This window comes from Apodemus sylvaticus, chromosome 14 (assembly GCF_947179515.1).
Source record: "Apodemus sylvaticus chromosome 14, mApoSyl1.1, whole genome shotgun sequence".
NCBI lineage: Eukaryota > Metazoa > Chordata > Mammalia > Rodentia > Muridae > Apodemus > Apodemus sylvaticus.
Window position 1 is genome coordinate 17,420,478 of NC_067485.1, and position 22,882 is coordinate 17,443,359.

At 45.6% G+C, this 22,882-nt stretch overlaps 1 protein-coding gene across 1 annotated transcript in view; it reads right to left on the reverse strand.

Annotated features, from left to right (window-relative positions):
- Positions 1 to 222: 222 nt before the first annotated feature.
- The window catches only part of Ippk (inositol-pentakisphosphate 2-kinase), a 40,541-nt gene continuing 17,881 nt past the window's right edge, over positions 223 to 22,882 (reverse strand). Inside the window, exons 7-13 of the mRNA XM_052157263.1 lie at positions 19,674 to 19,732; positions 18,356 to 18,428; positions 15,631 to 15,904; positions 13,382 to 13,532; positions 12,672 to 12,774; positions 4,497 to 4,576; positions 223 to 1,662 (exon numbers count right to left, since the gene is read on the reverse strand). Of these exons, the coding sequence (XP_052013223.1) occupies positions 1,437 to 1,662; positions 4,497 to 4,576; positions 12,672 to 12,774; positions 13,382 to 13,532; positions 15,631 to 15,904; positions 18,356 to 18,428; positions 19,674 to 19,732 (966 nt within the window). The 3' untranslated portion in view covers positions 223 to 1,436. The remainder of the gene's footprint in view (positions 1,663 to 4,496; positions 4,577 to 12,671; positions 12,775 to 13,381; positions 13,533 to 15,630; positions 15,905 to 18,355; positions 18,429 to 19,673; positions 19,733 to 22,882) is intronic.

Below are 22,882 nucleotides of genomic sequence, written 5' to 3' on the forward strand. Positions count from 1 at the left end.
GCCCGAGTCAAAATGAAACCAGGCCGCTTTCCCAGGACATCCCAGGCTTGAGAACATGACCTTAGAGCACGTGACTCAGGTGTCGGCTGTAAGCACACATGCTTGTGTGCATACACCAGTCAAAAGAACGTCGATGATCCAAATGCATGAGTGTGTCTGTCTTCACCTGAGTGTTCAGGAGCTAGGATAGTAGGACAGAACTTAACAAACTCTATAAGGATGTTGCTTGATTCAAACAAGTATAATTCTCAAATTATCACAAAATTTCCCACAAAAGTTTACAATCAGCAAAATATGTTCTTCATTTTTCATGTAGTATTTTTCATACAGTTCCATGGTTTTACTACTATGTTACAATAAGCCTTCATTAGTCTCTCAAAAGGATGATATAAATAATCAGTCTGTACAGTCTACCATACGATAAAAAAAAATGAAGACAAATCTCCCAATGATTTCATAGCAGCCAGGCACACTTCTGGTGACCCCATAGAATCCTCAGTGCCAGCTAGGAGCCTTCTCTCTAGCCCTGATGAAAGCAGTAAGGCCCTAGACCCAAATTCCCAGGATGCCTCAGAGGTAACCCAGGGATGAATGTGGCTTAGGAAGGGAAACCTTGATCCTCAACCCAAGACACCAGAATGCCAGGAAAACTCTGGGCTGTCAGGACACCCACCCAGTAGACCTCAGCAGCTCTGAATTACAGCTCTGCCTCCAGCCTCTACAGCAGCAATGTCAGGTAGGAAAAAATGCCTCAGCTCCCCTAGAGTTAAAATCATAAAGAATTAAAAAAAAAAAAAAAAAAAAGGCAATGCTCATGCGAGTGGTGTCCATCCTGACCTGAGTCCTGTGTTCCCTGCTGCTACCCTCTACAAAGCTATGGGCTTCGGTACCTCCACAGGGACCTGAGTCTAAACCCCTCAGTCCATACTAACCCCTAACCGCTCGGCAGCAGGGGACCACCCAAAGCTTGTGTTGATGTGTGACTTGCATTGAACAAGTGACCAGTTAACAGCTGGGAAAGTTCCAGTAGTATCCATCTTCATGAAAATCCAAACCGTAAGATACTCGTAACGATTCAAGTTTTCTGTGTCAATAGTCTGGTGGTAGGAGATCCAAACCTTGGGTCCTAATAATAAGGCTTTTCGTATTAGAGAACTGGACGTGAGCTCTGCTTGGAAGAACTACCCAGGATGTTGACCTGGGCCTTAACGGACACTTCCACTCTAAGAAACAGATGGCTTGCTGGGACACAGCACTCACGTCCTACATTCCTTGTCCTAGAATAGGGCTATTCAATTCCTTGTCTTTGAGAGGCAGTCTAACCTCAGCAGGGGTTAAAAGCAAAAACATTCACAGCCAAGTCACCCAACACAACCGAAAATAGCTCTGCCATTCAACTTTCACATTCAAGTTTCAAAGACACCGCAGGGAAAAAGTTAGACCTTATGGAGAACTAATGTGCAATCTTCATGTTCCTTGAACCGAGTCGACCTCACAGTGTCATCTTTGGCATGCACAGTCTTTGAGTAATAGTTGACTATCTTGCTGTCTAGTTTATACTGGTGAGGAATGCTCTCATAGGGCTTGAGGTCGAGGTCCAATACAGACACAGAGAAGGCCAGCCGGGATCTTGACGAAGGAATAACAGGCCTCTGGTCAGAGCTGCAAGTAACAAAATAATTTCAGATTACACAAACACTTAGGCCCTGACAGCTCAGCTCTCACAGCACCCATTCTGTGTCTATGCCAGCTTCACATATAAGCACAGGTAAGTGACTGCTATGCCACAGGCTAGCAGCACACTATGACCAAGAAGAGGAGGTGGAAAAGCCATTATGTGGATGTGTGAGTGATAGTCCCCGTGCTCCAGCGGTATTAGCAAATGCTGGAAAAGTCACTTTATCATGAGCCAAGTATTACAAAACCTAAGAAAAAGTAAAAAGTACATGAGGCTCTGCAGCAGCCAGATGGATGGCTGTTGAGAACAGCCTCTCTCTATGTGCTTCCCCACTGCTGCTGGGGACCAGCTCAGCCCCTTCATGCTTTTCACAGTCAGAGAACAAGCTGGCTTTGTGTTAACTCTCAAATCACATCTTCAATGCTTTTGTGGATGTTATAAACATCAGAAAGTTATGTGCTTCTAACAATATGAACAATTACTTAAAAACCTTTCCAGAATAACTTCAAAGCAGATACTGATGCTGCAGTATATCCAACTGTTCTGAAAACTGTAGGACACCACATTTGCACTTCTGCCTAAATAGCATCTGATCCCAGCTGGCCCAAGAGAATGGTTAGGAAGTCATGGTTCCGCTGTGCTCTCTGCTCTTGTGCATTCAGAATCTTAATGTCTTAATAAAGAAGACACACAAAACAGTCTCAGAAAGTCAAGAGCTACAAGAGCAAACACTGCCATACATGGGCCTCTTTTAAAGTTCACTACAGAAAGAAAGCCTTTATTCTTGTTTGTTGCTCCAGAATCCTGTTTATAGGGGAAAAAATTGAATTGGACTCAATCACAGGTCTGACAGATGACCACAAGCTCCCAGACAGCCAAAGACACAGGCCAGAGTATACCAACTCCTTAACACCAAAAGCCTGTCTCCTTCAGACTGTACAGCTAGGATTCAGCAAAACTAAAGCAGTTATCCCTACTGCTATGAGCACACATAACCCTGTGGTTGCCCTGGATACTGGTATTGGCATGACCAAGGCTGCGGAGCTAAGCTGCTTCCCTCACCATGATAGCTGCTCTCCAAGGCACTAGCCAGCTTCAAGGGAGGCCAGAAGATAAGCAGTGAGCCTAAGCTGCCCATGCCCATGTTTGCAATACTCCCTTCAAGGCTTAGGGACAAGTAGCAATGAGCAACTTTCCTGGTACTTACAAATTCTTCAAGAGCCTGCACCAACAGGCAGGATGACTTAAGAACTCCTCAGCTATGACTGAAACAAATGGCAGCCAGAGGTTTATGGGCTGAACATTACAATTCAGGAATATAAATTCAGCCTTAGGCTTTACTCTATTTTGCCTCTGGTTTTTTGTTGTTCTGTTTTGGGTTTTTTTTTTAGGTGTTTCTTCCCGAGCTATGTACAATTCCTGTGAGTGCAGCACCACCTTCCCCAATGAAGGCTGTGCATGCTCCAAGGAAAACTGAGGGTGGTGACAGCCTTTCTCCTAGTTATCAACTATCCTCTGCAGCTCCTTTCATAGGCAGAAAGTCCACAGCAGAGAGCCCTGGAAGGCCCTGTGGCCTTCCCTACCCCCTTTGCTCTTGCTTCACAGTAGATCTAGACCAGCACTTGGAGCCTCCTGTACCCTGGGTCCCACTATCTGGCCCTGAGACCCGACTTTAGCAAGCATGGAGCCTCGCAGGGTGGGACCCATTCTTCAGAATCCTCTGCAAAAAAAGTCAGAATTTCCCAGTCTGTCATCTCTCTTCAGATTAGTCACCAAATTAGCAGCTTCCACAAAACAGGTTTGAGGAAGCATAGTACCAATTAGCAAAGCTTTTCAGACACAAAGTTCTAAACATTTCACATTTTAAAATTAAATAAACTTGAAACACGAATAAAAGTAGTGTGTTACCTACCTTTCCCAAGTGCATCCTTGAACAGGCAGGGTAGACAGGAATAATAAATAGTACCCTGGGGAGTGGCTCTCACCTAGCACAGCACCTCAGTCCACTGATGGGCTCCTCACAGCTAAGTTCTGGTCTTTCTTGAAGGATAACATGAATTTAAAACTAATAAAACTTATACCCTATAAATATTCCTTAGCATGCTGGACCAGAAAGTGCTGTCTGCCAGAAAACCTGACTAAAAACCACAAAGCTCAAAAACATTAGAAAAATAGTTGGTCGCCCTGACTGAGGAGCACAGGTCAGATGTGGAAGGTCTGGGCATCCCTGAATATCAACACTGAAGATGTGACCTACAGGATGATGAGGCTCAGCCTGAACTCCTAAAAGCTAGGGGAGGGGATTACGACTAGCCAACATTTGGGGACAGATGTAGCAAACATGCTGGCTATTCAGAAGAGAAGCAAAAATAACAGATATGCTGTTTGGAAGATTTAAAAATGACAGTGGCACTTGTGAAAGTTAGGACTTTGTGCAGCCTATAAAAGGCTCAGTACTATGACCCAGATGAAACCTGTGCTGCTTCTGAAGAGAATTTGCATTAACATTATCTACACTGTTTCTAAGTTACTAGAGTATTTTCTTATAAACAATAATAAACATTTGAATTTGATAGAAACATTAATATATACAATAATCATCTTAAAATGGAAAAGTTTGTTGTTTCCAGAAATGACCTTTAATTAAATCACAGATTTCTAGAAAACAAGAGTTAATAAAAAAAAGTTAAAAATTTTTTTAAAAATAAAAATAAAGTCCTGTGAAAACAAGCACACCAAAGACAGAGCAGCCTGCCGGGCAGGCTTCTAGGTACGAAAGCTTACTCGCCATCACTGTCCATAACCCATCAGGCCTCACCTGGTGCCCTGGAGACAAGGGGAAAGTGCGATCATGATGGAACAGTCCTTGGCAGTCATGGCTACTCGGTATTGCTGCACCTGTGGAGGAGAGAGGGCAGCTCCATCACACAGCCTCCCAACTCAATAGAGCAACTGTTTCCTGCAGCAGAACCTGAGGGGAAAGTTAGGCAAATGCCTGACATACAGTGGAAAATACTCCCCATGACAACACACATGCCAGCCCACCTCATTGCAAGCATGTAGACTCCAATGGGAGCCCTGAGCGTGTGACTTGCCATCAGTAAGTTAACCAAGTCCCCCATGGGGGTTGGGGGAGCAGAAAGTTGCTCGGCTTCATAATGCATTGACCACGCTGTATTCAGCAGTTATTACTCTGTACCTTCTAAAAGATACGTGCAGGATACTGCAGCAATAGTGAGCACATTTTAGGGCTGTGTATATAGTAACTCTGCATCCTCAGCAGGCACTGTGGTACAGAACTCCCAGGTGATCGCAGGGCTAGACCCAAGCACAGGTGCCATGCATCCGAACCTGCACAGTGCCCGCCAGAAACTGCTGGACCCATACTACACACTTGACAGGCACATAGTGAAAGACCAAAGAGAGCATCCACAATGGTCACCTCTACAGCACAATTTGGGGAAGGCTTTTTTTAAATCCCTTTTGTTCTTTGGACCTTGGTATATCTTTTCAAGGATTTTAAACAGCTCCTGCTTTTATAAAATTAACTAGTTACACAAAATACATCATCACTGGTGCAGTATCCAATCTGATGGCACACGGTATTCTCTTCTGTCCCATTTGACTTCACTTCCCTTCAGGAAGGAGGAGGAAGGAGCAGGAGCTCACACAGCAGGCCTGCTGGCTGCTCTGTGCCTAAAGAGCACCAGGATGAGGAGAGCCAGCTCCCATCTGCACACCCTTCAGTTAGCAGTGAAGTTTGTTATTTCAGGAATATAAAATGCCCTTAAAGCAAAGCCAATCTAACCAAGGTACAACAAAGAAGCCACACAAAGACAGTTTTAAAACCTAAACAACTATCAAGGATTTTATGTGATATAGTCCTAATCCAGAGACTAAAGAACAGAAGTGAGAAACTTGAAGATATACCCAACCTGTCAAAATGGAGAATGTTTAAGTCCTAGGGCAGGTATGGTGGTATACACCTACAATCCCAACACTTGGAAGGTGGCGTCAGAAGGATCAGGAATTCAAATCACCTTCTACAGCAACAATGAATTTGAGACCAGACTTGACTACATATAAATTCCTTTGTGTGTATGGGTGTATTGTCTACATGTTGTGCAGTTCCTGGGAAGACCAGAAGAGGGCATCAAACCCCTTGGACGTGAAGGTACAGATGGGTGTGAGCCACCATGTAGGTGCTGGGAATGGAACCAGGGTCCTCTGAAAGAGCAGCCAGTGCTTTTTACATACTGAGCCAGCTCTCCAACCCTGAAATACAAGTATTAAATATTTACATATATAATTCATGTCTTATCTATGAAAGGGTATTGCTGCAAATCAAACAAATGCAAATTTGTAACAATTAAACCTCTTTCTGCTCTTGAGGAAGGAGTGTATCTCAGGCACAAAACCAAGGAGTGAGATTTTCACTTACAGTACTGTTCCAGTGAGTTACTGAGCCAATTCAGTGGCAACAGCCAACTAGAAAAACGGGATGAAATAGTCAAAAACTTGTGATTAAAGGCATTGCTAATGACACATAGACTACAGGGATTGGAGTCTGTCTCAGCGCTGGTAAGGCAGGAACACATGAACCCTCTCTAACCTGAGCCTAAGCTGGCAGGCCCGACCAGTAACTGCTGCTTTACTTCAAATGGACCAGCCTCAAAGCTGGGTCAAAAGGACTCCAGCCTGCCAGTCCTTTTAGCAGAGACAAGCCTAAAATCCTCTAGGCAGCAAATTATCTCTAAAATAATTGTACAAATACAATTTCTGACACAAGTAAAAATATGCACAAGAGGTTGACATGAATAAAAGCCAACAAAAAAGCACTGAAGGGCTGTGAGAACCTCTAGTTCTCTTCACTTCTGCTGAGAAATGGAAACTGCTCTGAAAAATAAAGACTTCTGTAAAAAGAGCTAAAACTAAAAAACAACCTCACAATAGTACACACGGGTGCACACACAGGGACTCCAGCTGTTGAGAGGTGCCAAACATACATGCTGCTCCACTCAAAGAACCAGAACAAAAAGAACTTCTGAGAACTGGAAACCATAAAAATCAGCCACTTAAGATTTTTAGAAAAAAAAAAAAAAAACATTAAGCATTCATCAGATTAACTGAAGAGATGTGCCACCGAACAGAGCAGAAAAACCACAAGGGCAGCAAGGCTGGGCAGCCAGCCTCTGTGGAAGCTAGGGGGCAGTGCCAGGGATACAGAGCATCCTTCACCGTGTCCGCTGCAAAGCAATCCCCACGTTTTGCTTCTTGAGAAGTGTAACACTAATTACCCACAAAGCTATAAACTAGACAAGGGAAAAGGCTCAGGTCAAATAAAAAGAAATGGAAGAGAAGAAAAAGCCTTTTCCCTAAACTGAAGATAATCAAGTCCTACAGATCCCACAGTGTCTCCACAAAACAGCATATCATTAAACACAGCTAGGACCACGGCCAAGCAGGCCTGTACTAACAGGTAAGTGCGGATGTTTTGGGGTGTGGCAGCTCACCTATAATCCAGCACAAGGGAGGCTAAGGCAAGAGGACCAGCCTGGGAAACATGAGGCCCTGTCTCAAATTTTAAGTCTAAGTGACAGAGATAATGTACATACATACATGTGTGTGTGTGTATATGTGTGTGTGTGTGTGTGTACGCACGTGTGCAAAGGCTCTCAGAGGCCAAAAGAAGGCAACTGATCCATAGGAGCTGGAATTAGAAGTGAGCATCTATCTACCCTGAGGTAGATGCTAGAAAGTGAACCTAAGGTCTTCTCCAAGGGAAAGCAAGGGTTCTATACCAACAGTCCGTCTGTCCAACTCCTGGATTTACCAATATTTTATTAATCCATCTCCCTACCACCCAGAATATCTGTTTTTAAAAACAATTATGGAAAAGATTTCTCAGTGGTTAAGAACACTTGCTACTCTTGGAAAGGATCCAGGTTTGGTTCCCAGCACCCATATCAGGCAACTTACAACCACCTGTAACTCTAGTTCCAAGGGGTCTGATACGTTCTAGCCTCTTTGGGCTCCTGCACACAGTGTATAGACTCATGAAATAAACTAATATTTTAAAAACCATTTTAGGTCTATTTATTCAAACACAAAAAGAATATGAAAAGATGACAAAGACATGGTACAAATATTAAGCACAAGAATCTAAAGTTCTACTATGACAGAAAAAGGAAATGTGAAGGTAAGAAGTAATCCAAAGATAAAAAGCCACCAGGAGAGTACTTACTTCTAATGCTAAGGCACCTAAACATAAAGCCTCACAGCAGAGTAGGAAATCCTAACTCTACCCACTTGAAATCACTACAAAGCACTGAGAGCCAGAATGCACAGCACAGGCCCAGCTCAGACGCCACTGAAGAAAAGGCCACCAAACACGAGAGCATGCAGAGTGACTCCATAGGTGAAGTCCCACAGCAGTCCATAGGAATGCAGGTCAGGACTCCATGCAGCCAGGCTCCAGAGAGCCTGCATCCCAGATCTCAGCTGAAGCTGAGAAGCAATCCCAGAAGGGCTCTGCTCATTGGGATATATACTTTTTCTGAATAGTCTCCTGTATGGCTATGTTTTCATAATCCAAACAGCAAATGAGATAAAAGCTCAAAAAGTAAAATGAAAATATTTAAATACTAGTAATATCTTTGTGATCATATGGCACTGGAGCCTACGAAACATAAACCTAGCGACTCATTTACACACTCACAGAGGTGCTTATGTTCAGGATGAGAGTAAAACAATGTTAGCATCAACATTTGTCTTCACTTTTTTAAAAAAAAATTTTAATTGAGATAGAATGACATTTTTCCCTTCCTTTCCTCCCTCAAACCTCTCTCAAGCTACCTACACTCATGCTGATAGCCACTTTTTCTTTATTTGTCTTAGGGTTTTACTGCTGTGAACAGACACCATGACCAAGGCAACTCTTATAAGGACAACATTTAATTGGGGCTCAGAGGTTCAATCCATTATCATCAAGGTGGGAGCTTGGCATTACCTAGGCAGGCATGGTGCAGGAGGAACTGAGAGTTACATATCATCTAAAGGCCACCAGGAGAAGACTGGCCTCTAGGCAGCTAAAACAGGATCTTAAAGCCCATGCCCACAATGACACACTTCCCCCCCAAAAGGCCAAAAAAAAAAAACTCAAAAAAAACCCCCGCCACACCTCCTAATAGTGCCAATCCCTGGGCCAAGCATGTTCAATCCACAATATTGTTAAATGCATATATGTATGAACATAAGGATATATGCGCACAGAGAGAGAGAAAGGGGGGAGAGAACCTGCTGAATCCAGCTGTTTGTGACTGATTCTAGGGGTCACCAGTCTGTACTGGATAGCCAATTAGGGGCTAACTCTCCTTCCCCAGCAGCCATCAGTTGCTTATAGTTCTTTGTCTAGCAAAATGACACTGCAACTTTTCCCCTTCCACTTTCACATGTCTGTTTATATTGTCCATGCTGCAGTATTGTTTTTATTATGCAGTTCTCTCTAGGAGAGGCTGTTCACAGGAGACTTCCCCATAGTCTGGCTCTGAAGGTCTTTCTTCCAACTTCCCAGGGACAGTGAGGTCTCAGACAGAAAAGAATCTACTTTGCCTCTTTGCTAGTCAACCATAATTCCGTACTGTATTCTAAATCTTCTTACACCCACTGATAACTGTAGCTACCCCTCATCAAAGACACCACTCTTTACAGCAAATAGAGACCACCATAGAAACTAAACAACTAGACACGACAGAGATGAACTGCTCCTGGGAGCCCAGCCCCTGTGAATAGACCCATACTGCACAGCTCCTGCACCTCTGCGTCCACACTCCCCTTCTCATCACTTTTCACAGTAACAAGTTAAAACGACCTCCCAGGAGCAATGGGAGCCACAGTGAAGAGGCTGCAGGCAGGCGGGGGCTTCAAGGGCTCTCCTCTAAAATGACCACACCTGTCGACACTGACTTTAACAGCTCTTCTCTTACACATAGAAAGGCGATGCCAAACTCAATCCCCAAAAAGACTAAGTAGGAGGCAAAGTTTATGGTGCACACCTGTGCTCTCAGATACTCAGGAGACAAAAGCAGGAAGAGTCCAAGCTTGAAGCTATCCTGTCTCAAAAAGCAAAAACAAACAACAAACCTTACAACAGCACTGATTATAACAGTACAAAGTGGAGACAACTCAACTGTCCACTTGAATGCTGAGCCATTCAAGAGAATGAGGTCGTGAAATCTGACACAAAGGCTTGCACAGACTGTCCCATTTATAGGCAACATTTATCTTTTTTTGTTGTTTTGGTTTGTTTTTTGTTTTTTGTTTTTTTCTGAGACAGGGTTTCTCTGTGTAGCCCTGGCTGTCCTGGAACTCACTCTGTAGACCAGGCTGGCCTCGAACTCAGAGATTTGCCTGCCTCTGCCTCCCAAGTGCTGGGATTAAAGGCGTGCGCCACCACCGCCCGGCTTATAGGCAACATTTATAGAAAGACTGAAGATACTCAGGACTCCAGGGACAGAGAAAAATGACAGCTAAGGAGTCTGAGACGTTTTTAAGTGATATGGTTGTGAGTAAAAGACATGGCATAAAATTGTTGCTAAACAGAAGGACAAAAAGGACTGATCTGAGTGGTAAGAAAAGTCAGGCAATGATAATGGTCCAACACATAAATAAATCTAGACAAACATGTCAAAAACAATATTCAAAACTGAGACCTTGAAAATTGCCTCAGCTCTAGCTGCGTGGTAGAGTGCTTGACTAGCATGCAGCCTACTGCCCCCAAACCTAAAACTATCAAACAGTAAGTGCACATATACTGGGAAAAACAACTGTAATTAAAGTACCCACATCATGTGCCAGTGGAGGCCACAAACAAATGAGTAACTTTACACTTTAATATGCACTGGTGAAATGGGCGTGCCACCAGTGGAAAAAACACACAGATAACTTCCAAACCAGTGGAGCAAAGAAGCTACACACAAGTCAGCACACAGATGGAGACCGTCACTCCAATCCCTCCCCACACCTGTTTCTGGGATAGTTTTCCTATCACATCCCTCTCTCCTGTGCCCTGTTAATGGATACTCCTGAACTACAAAGAGCAGTACTGTTGTGGTGGTTTGAATATGCTTGGCCCAAGGAGTGGCACCATTAGGCCTTGCTGGAGGAAGTGTGTCACTGTGGATGTGGGCTTTAAGACCCTCCTCGCAGCTACCTGGAAGCCAGTCTTCTCTTGGCTGCCTTTGGAGCAAGAGTTAGAACTCTCAGCTCCTCCAGCGCCCTACCTGCCTAGACACTGCCATGCTTACCACCATAATGATAATGGACTGACCCTCTGAGCCCCAATTAAACACTGTCCTTTATAAGAGTTGCCTTGGTCATGGTGTCTTCACAGCAATGAAACCCTACCTAAGACAAATACTAAGGCTACCAGCAGATAGGAGAGCCCACCTAACCTCAAATATTGGCTGCTGGCCTTTCTAGAAAGCCCACTGACTCAACCTCCAGGTACTGCTCAACAAACTTAGAGGTGGAAAGAGTTATAGTGTCCCAAGATGACAGTGTCTGTAAGAGGTACCTGGTTCAGCTAAATAAAAGCAGACGGGCTTTTGCACTGGGTTCCTCACAGCTCACTCCTGGATTTCAGCTTTATGAAGCACTGTCTCCAGTTTCAACTACATGAACATATATCCATCCCAAAGAGAAATGGAGCTGTTGTATGTGGTACAGTTAGGAAGCTCAATCCAAAGAGATGACAACCTAGATCTACCCTAGATCGACAGAAAGAGACCCTGCCTCAAAAAGAGAAAACGAGGGCTGCTTGATGGCTCAGTGGGTAAAAGCACTTGCTGCCAAGCCTGACATGCTGGGTTCAATTCCCAGAACCCGGAGGAAAAAAAGACATCAATCAAGTTGACCTCTGACCTCCACACTCTCATTGAGGCATATAACCAACACCAAATACATTTTTAAAACATTACTTTAAAAAGAGAAAGAATGGCCAGGCACCTTTAATCCTGGCACTCAGGAGGCAGACAGATCTCTGTCAGTTCAAGGCTAGCCTGGTCTAATGAGTGAGTTTCAGGACAGCCAGGGCTACACAGAGAAACCCTGTCTTAAAAAAAAAACAAAAAACAAAACAAACAAACAAACAAAAACAAGAATAGAGAGGAGAGAGAGAAAGGGGGGGGAGAGAATGAATGAGCCCAAGCTCCACGTTCTAACACGTTCTCAGGCTTTGTGCCCAGTTTCCAGCAACATCTCAAAACTACACAGTAGCATCAAGATAGGAAATGAGCACGACTCTGACATGACCTGGTAGATCCTCCACGTCCACATACACATTTGTAATTTGCCATTACCACAGGAACTCTGAACTTCCACAAGTATTTCCCCTTCCCAAACCCTAGGAACCAGCAATCCATGTCATTTTCAAAGAGTGCTGCACACACAGTCATCACCATGGACCCTTTGGGAACTGTTCTGTTGGTCAGAAGTGCTCCCCGATCTATCCACACAACAAATGCAGTGGAATTGCAAGTGTGATTTCTAACCTAGTACAGTCACATGCTGACAACATGGGGGTTGCAATACTTACCTCAGCACTGTTGAACATCTTGGTACAATTCTAGGGCGAGCATAGGTCATTTCTCTGGGTACATCTAACATGAGAACCTGACTACCAGCAGCCCAGCTCAGAGCCAGTTCCTAGGCACTAGCACTTTTTTTTTTTAATGTTCCCAATGGAATTCTTTCAGCCAAGGAAGACAGTCAACAGGATCCAAAAGGTGGGCTCAGGGCCACCAAGCACTGGAGCCTGCCTCTGGCCTTTTAGGGCCAAGAGAAATTCCACGAGGGTCCTGTATTATGGTCACCCACCCACCCCAAACAATGCAGTCTCTCTGCTTTAAATCTAAGTTCTAGGCTGTCACTGCTGTGAAGAGGAGAGTAGGAAAAGGCTCAGAAAGGCATAGGGCTTCTCAATGGGTCTACTCACCTTTGTTAATGCAAAGGCCACTGTCCCATCATCCTCAGTGGACAGATCAAGCAGTTTCTGGTAAAATACTTCATCATAAGGCCCATCTATCTGTAATGTTTTCCTGAAGAAAAAGCACCAAGACCAAATCAACAGGGTGACAAAGCTCTAAGGACTTCCAGTCACGTGTATGTTCTGTATCACACAACGTAGCCCAACAATCACATTGCTTGAAAGGCACCTAAGAGATCTACTGCTTTCTCTCTTTAAGCCTGATTTTGCAACATCTTCCACAAAACCAGAGCTCCAGGAGGCCAAGGCTCAGCCTGAGCTGTTCACCATACTCTAAAGAAAAAGCCAAAGATATACAGAAATAATCCTGCCCATGGAAGTGGACATGGGGACCCACAGTTCAGTCCCAGGGCCTGGCAGAGACTGTTAAGGAGTTGCCAAGGCTGTGTCCCAGGAGCAGCCCGTAGGACAACACTGCCCTCTACAGGCCAGGCCCTGACACAGGATTTCGGAATGGCTGCATTCATAAATGCTTTATTTCTAGTGTCTTAGTGACCATGAATCTCAGAGACCCTGGCACACCTGAACAAGGGACTTCCTGGGCAGAGTTGGTTGTAGGCACCTCTTAGAGCCAGATTCTAGGAACTCTGTTTTGTTCTGAAGTTCAGGTAACCTTGATCCCAGCCTAGCCTCATAGCTTCCTCTGATGCCAGCCTCACCTCTCCTCAGGAAACTCCTCCAGGTATTGCTCAACCCGGTTGTACAGAGGGTAGAGGCCTTCAATGTCCAACTGGTCCAACATCTGCACCTGGAGGGTTTTGTACAGAAGACAGCCCTTCGGTAACCCCGAGTGCTCTGGGGTGTTTTTTCCTACCAAGAACATCAGGGGAGAACGAGAGCAGGTTTATTATCAACACTTGAAGACTGTGGAGGGAGACCCAGGAGGGAGACCCAGGCTGGTGCACACAGCAGAGCTCACTCTGGGCAGCACAGACAAGGCCACTAAACTCCAGCCTAGCACTGAGGCAGATCTGCACACTTCACAAGGCTGACTGACCTCAAACCACCCTAAGTACCCAGTGACTACACACAAAAAGGTAGAGACAGTGCCTCTCCTTTGGCCCTGTGCTGTCCAAACACCAACTCAGAATATCCTTTAACTCCATCGCATGCCCTAGAAGTAACTGTATATTTAAGTTTAAAGATAATCCTACATGAGATAAAGCCCAGAACTGCAAAAAAATCATTCAGACATTCTCAAACCCTCAAGACCAATTGGGGTTTCCAGAGTCAAAAACCATTAAGTCCACACAGAGAGGGGGCAAGATCTGGCTGCCACAGGACAAGCTAAACATGCAGAGCCATGGATTGTAGTTATGACCACTGGCAAGGTCCTGTCCTCACTGGAACAGATGAAGAAGTGAAGCTTCATCCTTCACTCATGCACTCACAACAATGTATACAGTGCCTTCTCAACTGGGGCCTGACATCCCTGACCATCTCTCAGAATCAAATAAAGGCAAAAACAGGGGAGGGAACAATGTATACTCAAGCACTCCAGCAAGACACTCTCAGCCACGTAACAGGATACCCATGCAGCAAATGTGTATGGTAGCTAAAAGATGAAAACCTACATGTGCTGATAGACTTATGCTATTTAAGAAGCACAGGTGACAAGGAAACATGAGTATGATATCATTTCAAATATTACTCATCCATAACTTAGGCCGGTTCCCACATCAGTGTCGGGAAGGTCTGTGAGGGAAGCCTCTGGCATTGGAGAGCCTCCCTCCTCTTGAGTCCCCAGATACCTACATGCCAGCACCCATCTGTGTCTTCCCAGACTATAGGTTTAATTTCAACAAAATTTTTGAAGGAATAAGGAATTTCTTTCAAAACAAGAACAAAACCCCAAAAATTCACTTGTAGTTTTAAAAAAAAAAAATTCAAAAACAGTTGTTGTCTTAGTCAGGGTTTCTATTCCTGCACAAACATCATGACCAAGAAGCAAGTTGGGGAGGAAAGGGTTTATTCAGCTTACACTTTGATATTGCTGTTGATCACTAAAGGAAGTTAGGACTGGCACTCAAGCAGGTCAGGAAACAGGAGCTGATTCAGAGGCCATGGAAGGACGTTCCTTACTGGCTTGCTTCCCCTGGCTTGCTCAGCCTGCTCTCTTATAGAACCCAAGACTACCAGCCCAGGGATGGCACCACCCACAGGGGTTCTCCCCTCTTGATCACTAATTGAGAAAATGCCCCACAGCTGGATCTCATGGAGGCACTTCCCCAACTGAAGCTCCTTTCTCTGTGATAACTCCAGCCTGTGTCAAGTTGACATACAAAACCAGCCAGTACAGTTGTCATGGGGAAGTAACAAAGGAAGGCTGGGCCTGTGGGTTCTGAAGGACACAGGGCACTGTCACACTCAAAGTCTCTGCAGTCCCCAGAGTCACACTTGACCCGGATTCATGAGTCATCACAACACACTACAGTGGTAGGGCTGCTCCTTCTCCCTCCTGACTAGGAAAGCAACTGTACCCAGAGGCCCTGTGAGTCGGTCCTCACTCTGTGGCACTCAGCCCAGCTACAAAGGACTCCTGGTCACACTTCTCTTACATGCAGACTGAGAAGACTCTGTATCCAACGTCAAGATGATGATCAAGAGGACAAAAGTAGAGGTGAAAGCACTGAGTCACTGCAGAAAATACACACTATATTGCTAAAAACCATAGAATCCAAGTGTGACAAGCAGCTTACAAACCAGCTACAGATGCAAAAACAAGTCTTGACCCTCTGAGTCAGCTGAGCCTCATTCTGTGCAACTAGACCACCTCTCCAAAGGGACCATGAAGTCAGGCAAGGACACAAAGGTCACTTTGTAGGGTCCACTCTGGATACCCATGGGAAGGGATAGTCTCAGTGCACCTGTAGACCCCACAACCTGATTAGGGAAAGCCAAGTCCTACCTTGGTGGTGTAGGCTCCTGCTGAAAGGGCTGGCTTCACAGACTCGTGGGCCCTGGAGCCCAAGCCTCAGGGCACCTGCTCGGCCTCTGTCGGAGCTGCTTAGCAGCACCCTGGTGATGACATGCACCAGCTCCCGGATCACAGCCCTCGTGCAGTGAGGCCCACTGGCCAAGCCGTTGGAAGGGAAGAAGAAGGGCTTCAGGTGGTGTGCAAGCTCCTTCAAGTCAGCCACGGGGCTTCGGGCATCACCACAACCATAAATCAGCTCTCCATTCTTTACGCAGGGAAAAAAAGGAAAGGGTGATGGATCACACAAGCTGACAGAAATACAAGCTGGGGCAGGACAGACATAGGACCCCGTGTTCTCAAGCACCTAGTCAGCATTACTGCACAGTGGCTTCTCAGAAGACCCCAGCTCCCCACACTACGGCACAGACATGAATCAAATGAGGAAAGGTCCAAACGCTCAGGCTAACTCCCAGGACTGACACCCTCAGACAATGACCTCACAGCATGTCTGCAAGCAAATGAGCCCCTCAGAAGATGTTCCTTACCACACAGCACTCACACTTATTCCCAGAGCTTAAGCGAGGACACATGCTACCCACTGCTGACACTGGGGCTGTGATAAGAGCCTGACCCATGTACAACACCAGGAGCATTTCAAGGTCCTTTCAACTACACACATCTTCCTATTTTAGCCATGTGGTGGGGACCCCTGCCCTTGGCATTTTCTCCACACGGAGTCTGGTCAGTGTAAACAACAAAATATAAGCAGACACAGCATCCCAGCACCCATAAGGCTCTCACCAAAGAAACCACAAGGTGGCCCCAGAGCTGTGGCACAAGGTGGAAATGCCTCAGAAAGTAACAACTAGGCTGACCCTCCTCTAAGGCTCTGAGGCAATGAGTTAGTGTGAGATGCTAAGGGCTCAGAAGAGCAGTAGTAGCCAAGAGGACAGTCTCTGCCCTTGAGAGGTATGAGAAGGCCCTCCTCCTCCTCCTCTTCCTCCTTGTCTTCTTCCTCCTCCTCCTCTTCCTCCTCCTCACTGCATCCTGGGATGTTTATATAGAGGCCCTGTCTAGGTGCTGTCCAAGGGACTGCTCACCATGCTAGGCATGAGGAGGAAGAGAGTGACCAAAATGGAGCTAAGACGGTCACCTGACATCCAGGGTAGAGACATCTGTGCCCATGGGGAAGCTGCCCTCTCCTCCAGGCCCAAAAGTGGCCAAGGGAGTCCTCACAGCAAGGTTTCACACAGCATCGAGGGCCTAGACTTGAGGGACATTGTAAATGTGAGATCCAAAGACAGTGGGTACACACACAAATATAGCCATGCAAGGATCTGATGGGGCATCCAGCAGACCCAAGGCCTAGGGAGAGCAGTGACTCTGTAACAAGAGCTCTTGGAACTCAACACTATCTCTCACAAGTCCAGTATCCAGCATGAGATCACTGAGTACAACCAGGCAGCATCTGCAAGTGGGGGCTATCACAGCTTCAGGAACTTTCTGTTTTGCTGGTGTGCAGAATTTGAGGGAGAAGGGAGTGCACACATCAGAACCAGAGAGCCAGAGAGCTGCCAGCACTTACTGTGCTGAACTCGCTGTACTGCTATCTACTGTCTTAAAAAGCCATCACAGGGCAGGCGCAAATGACTCAGTGCATGGGTGCCTGCCACCAAGCTGGATGACTTTAGGTTAAAGCCAAGGACACACATGATGGAAAGACAGAACCAACCCCTGCAAGTTGTCCTCTCTCCTACACACATGTACCATGACATATGCATGACATACACACATGTGCATAGTGTATTCATGTGTGCATACACGCACACAATAAAAAGACAAATTTTTCATTTTTAAAAAGTCATTGCAGACCACTTCCCTTAACCTGCCTCTTGGGAAAGTACTAGCCGATCTCTGAATTCTTCCATGCGGATTACATAGAAACTGCAGACCAGATACCTCAAATGTGACCTGACAGGTTCAGAAATGGGCTCAAAGTTAAAGAGACTTATGTCCAGGATTCAAATGTCAGATTCCTAATCTCTTAAGGAGTGGAAAAAAAAAACTGGGGGGAGGGATGACTCAACCCAGAGGTAACCTTAACTCAATCCCCAGATCATCCACTGTAAAGAGAAAACTGACTCACAAGGGCCACCCTATCTCCCACAAGTACCTTAGCAAGTGCATGCCCACAGCCATTTATTTTATTTTTATATTTTTGGAAGAGTGAAATTAATTAACTGTCTTCCATTCCTGGATTTGGGGAGATGGAGACAAAGAAGGATGCTGATTACTCTGACCAGCCTCTAGAGCAAGGAAATTCTCATTAGATCTAGTTAATACCAGCCCGTGATACAGCAGCAAGACAGAAGACAGGACCTCTAGCTCGCCCATCACCTTTCCCAGGCCAAGCAAGAAACAGGTTTGGAGTCTCACAAACCTCACACAAGCCTTCATGCCCACTGGACAACAGCAAAGAGAACTCAAGAGATATGTTCCCAGCATGGCCACAGCCACTACCTCCTGCCAAGGCTAGCCCTGCCTAGTTCCCTCCCTCCTCCAGCTCCATCTGCTGCTCCTGTAATGTCAAGGACAGAGCTCCATCTGAGGCCAGTCAGTCTAGACACCTCAATGTGTGTGGTCACAGAACCTGTGGCCAGGATCTCAGTGTGGTAGGCTAACTTGGAAACCAGCATGGACTGGAAACAGCCCTTACCTTAAATATCCTAAGATTATTCTGTGCCTCCTGCAGCAGACTCTTCAAGGCAAAGTGCATACGCTGCTTATTTCTGAAAGGAGAAAGCAGTGAAGGTGTTAAAGGCAGTAGGCTGGGCCTCGTATCCACACATCCATACATATAGTTCCAGACTGAGCTGGGCCTCGAGCTACCTTAACCCAGGAACTGTGGCCCGATGCAGGAAGGGACCTTGGTCCAGGGCTCAAAGGCAGCCATGAGGAATCCTGCAGAGGCAGGGGAACCAGAAGGCCATGGCACATCAGTCACTCAAAGTCTACGTAGCTCTCTCCCTATTCTCAGCAGCAGCAGGCACTCAAGCATATATCTGCAAAGTTTAGGAAGCCTAAAAAAGGCAGGAACATGGGACCTCTCACCATCCCTCCACTTCAGGGAGCTGTGGAGCTGTGGGACTGCCCCCCTCTTAAACTCTGCCCTACTCATTAGCAACTGGCACCTGCTGTCTCCTCGTCTCTGCCCCTCAGGCTCCAGTCCTTACCTTACCCAGGCGCCTCCATCAGCGTCCCTGAGCACAGCCCCCTTCTAACTCCCACGTGAGATCTACAAGGCTCCCAGGGAAGCAAACCCACCCCAGGCAAGGATCCCAAGCATGTCCTGAGGTCACACTGGGGACAACACATCAGCACAGTCACCCACAGCCAGCTCTGAAAAGGCTGCATTATGAACATTCCAAGGACAGCTCCTGACTCAGGTTTGACAAGTTACAAATTCTCAATGATACTCTGTATTATTGTTTGCTTCAAAACATGCAGCTTTGGATGCACAGGCAAATCAATCGTGACTCTCCCTTAATGCACTGCCAACCCGATTTGGTTCTCACAGGAAAAATAATATTTTGTTTTCTAGAATGAGCAAAGAACCGTTTAGACAGAGCAGAGCGCATCTCCACCTCACAGAATACCTCCACTTCCCATTTCAAACTCCACATTCACCACCTCACAGACCCTCCATAAATATGTCCAACCTCATGAACACCCACCTCACAGAACATACCACACTGTCAACACATCACACAATAACTACCACCAGCTTGCACACTACACCCTACTTTCCCCCATAGTCCTCTTGACCTCCCCTCACAGGCCACAGGGTCCTTCCTCATAGAGGATCCCAAGCCTGCCATCCTCACTTCACAGAACATGCCTCTGACCCCGAACCCCTCTTCTCACATATACATACCATCAATTCCTCACACAATAACTCTCAAAACCCCCCGCCTCAAAGGTGCTCCCTTAGCAGACACCACCCACCCTCAAAACAAATGACAGGGGACTCTTACCCTGAGTAGAGGTCAAGGGGACAGTATTTACTGATTTTCTTCCACTTTCCAGTTGCTACCTGGTAAAACACCAATATGACGGTATCAAATACTTTGTCTATGACTACAAGTAACTCAAAAAACCTGAAAAAAACTCGAAAACAAAAAAACAGCATAACCCAGGATGGGCTGCAGCCTTGACCTGGAAAAGGTTCCAGGTGTACAACCCTAAGCAGGAAGGAGCCAACTTGACCCTCACCCTAGGAAACTCCAGTTAACTCTTAGCCTCAGCCTTAACTTACTGCCAGTTCAGCCCTCCTGTGGGCAGGAGAAAACAGCAGCCACTTGGCAATGAGAACAGCCCGTTGCTAAGCCGCTAACAGCCAGGGAAGGACACTGCATGTGCAATCTTGTGCTGCCAGTAGAATAAACTGGCACGAATAAATTTTGTTGTAACCACCAAAATTTAAGCTTTAAAATGTATACATTCCCCCAACTGAGAAAAACCTAAAGGAAATCTAAAATAACTACACAGAGCAAAAAGGCAACGGTGGGGACATGGCTTTTGCTGCAGATATTAAGATACTTACTGCAGGAAGAAAGGACATTCACTCACTCGGCAGGGCCCACATACAATGAAGGGATGACTGAGAAATGCAGCCACTCCAAAAGATGGACTGACACCTATCAGTATCTATTCAATGGCAGAACAACACATAATGTGATGTCATGCTTCCTTTAACAGTATACTTATGTATCAAACACATTTTGAGGAAAACATACAACACAAAACCCTCAAAGATCACTGTAAGGGGGTAAGCACTGGGTAGAACAAGTACAAACAACATGATCTGATTTTGCCTCGTGGGTGTATCTGCATGTTCCACCAATAGAAAACATGGAAAGGGGCACCGCCACCAGCACCTGTGTTATGTATATATTGTTACCATAGGAACATTTCTGGAAAGATAACCAAACTGATAACATGAATCACACAAAAGGAGGTCCAACTACCTCAGTTATGAATGGGTATTATTTCATCAATTTAAAATATATACTTCTTTATCATATAAGCTAGGCAATTTTTTTTTTATGTAAAAAGTAGCAAAACTGCCAGAATCACAAATCTTGAGACCTCAGAAAGTATCTCAAGTTCTTTAAGAATCCAGGGACCATATACTTTAAAAAACAACAACAACAACAACAACAAAAACAGCTAAAGAAGTAGACAGAAGTTTGGTTAGGAGCATATACATGGCTGCTCTCAAACGTCACTCCAGTTCCAAGGACAGCCTCTTTATGGCCTTTGTGGGCACCAGGAATGAGAAATACTCATTCACATAAAAATAAAAATCCATCTATAAAGAAAAAGAAAGAAAATCAGCTAAATCTAAATAAGATATGAGCCTGACATGTTTTTTGTTTGTTTTGTTTTGCATATCACTATGTAACCCTAGCTGGCCTAGAATTCTCACAGTAAACTAGGCTAGTCCTGAACTTGCAGAGCTCTGCCTACCTCTACTTCCCAAATGCTAGAATGAGAGGTGTGCAGCACCACGCCCAGTTTCCTGACACTTTAATAAAAAGTCCTATTCTCATCCCTCTGCCCTAGTTAGGTCCCTATGCTATGATAAAGCTGACGTGAGGAAGAATGGGTTTATTTCATCTTACACTGCCAGACCTGTCACTGAGGGAAGTCAGGGGACGAAATCACGCAGGGCAGAAACCCAGAGGCAGGAGCTGAAGCAAAAGCGAGCCCTAGAGAGCTTGTTCGCCATGGTTTGCTCAGCCTGCTTATACAACCCAGGACCGCCATCCAGAGGGGACGCTGGCCCTTGTAGGGTAGGATACTGCCCCCTATGGAATGGGCCCTCCCATGTCAATCATTAATCAAGAAAATGTCCCTCAGGCTAATCGAATTGAGACACTTTCTTAACTGAGGTTCTTTCTTCCCAAAGGACTCTAGCTTATGTCAAGTTGACAGAAAACTAGCCAGCTCACTATCTGTAGTCCCAAGGGAAACAAACATGAAACTGCTACACACACACACAGCAGCCTGGCAGCCTCCATGGGGAGGGAACACAGAACAGGCAGGACACGCACAGCCTCAGTCCCGGAACCGTCACTGCCCGCCCTGCCTGACTCTCAGTTCCAGGAAGGCTGTTCTGTGCCTGGTTGTCTTTACTGACCTGATTAGGAGCTCACACACTGCCAGAGGTCTTCTGGGGGTATTTGTCCAAAAAAAATCTAAAGGCTGCCATTTAATGTCATGGCTTCCTTACACAGTGGTTAACAGGTAGGGCAAGCAAGTGTGTAACCTAAAACTCAAGGGAAAAGCTCAGTAACGAGAATGTGCAGAGGTTCTGGAAAGCTCTAACACGTTCCTGAAATCTAGAAACCCATGAACAAGCTCTGGGAAGAGCAGAGGAGGCCCCAAGCTCTCTCTAGAGCTTACCTGAGCAAGGCTCTACGGAAGAAAAAGTAAAACAAAGCTTAAGAACCCTCCTGAAGACTAAGTGGGCGTGCGCTCACACACTTGTGCTCACCTCCTCAGCACAGGCTGAGAAACACTGGCTTGAGACAACATCAAGCCCAGTAAGCTAATCAAGTAAAGAGTTCAACTATAGGTGAGCAAGAATATAGACTTTATAGGGCTAGCAAGATGGCTCAGAGCACGCCTTGGAGGCCTAGGTTCCAGTCCCAGAACTCACAGTGTAAAGAGGGAACTGACTCCCAAACACTGTCCACTGACTTCCACATGGCAGCCTTAACATGTGTACACCCAAATAATAATAAAATTTAAAACATATATATATATATATATATATATACACACACACACACACACACACACACATATGTATAAGAATAAGCAGAGAAGTCACTAAACAAACAGTGCCAACCAGGCTGGGCCACCTAAGACCCTACTCAAAAACAGTTAAACAGGCTGGCAGGATGGCTCAGTAGGTAAACCTGAGTTCAATCTCAAGACCCAAGCAAAAGAACTGTATGTAATTCTAGCACTTGTACGGCACGATGAGAGGCAGAGACCAGACTGTCCCGGAAGCCATCAGCTTGACCAGAAACAGCTCTGGCAGGAACGAGAGGACGCCTGGCCCAGCAAGGCAGAGTGACTCCTGAAAGCAGTCCTTTTGCTTCCTCACTCATGAGTGCTCACAATGCACACATACACACATGTAAATAATTTGTTAATTAGTAACAGTAACAAT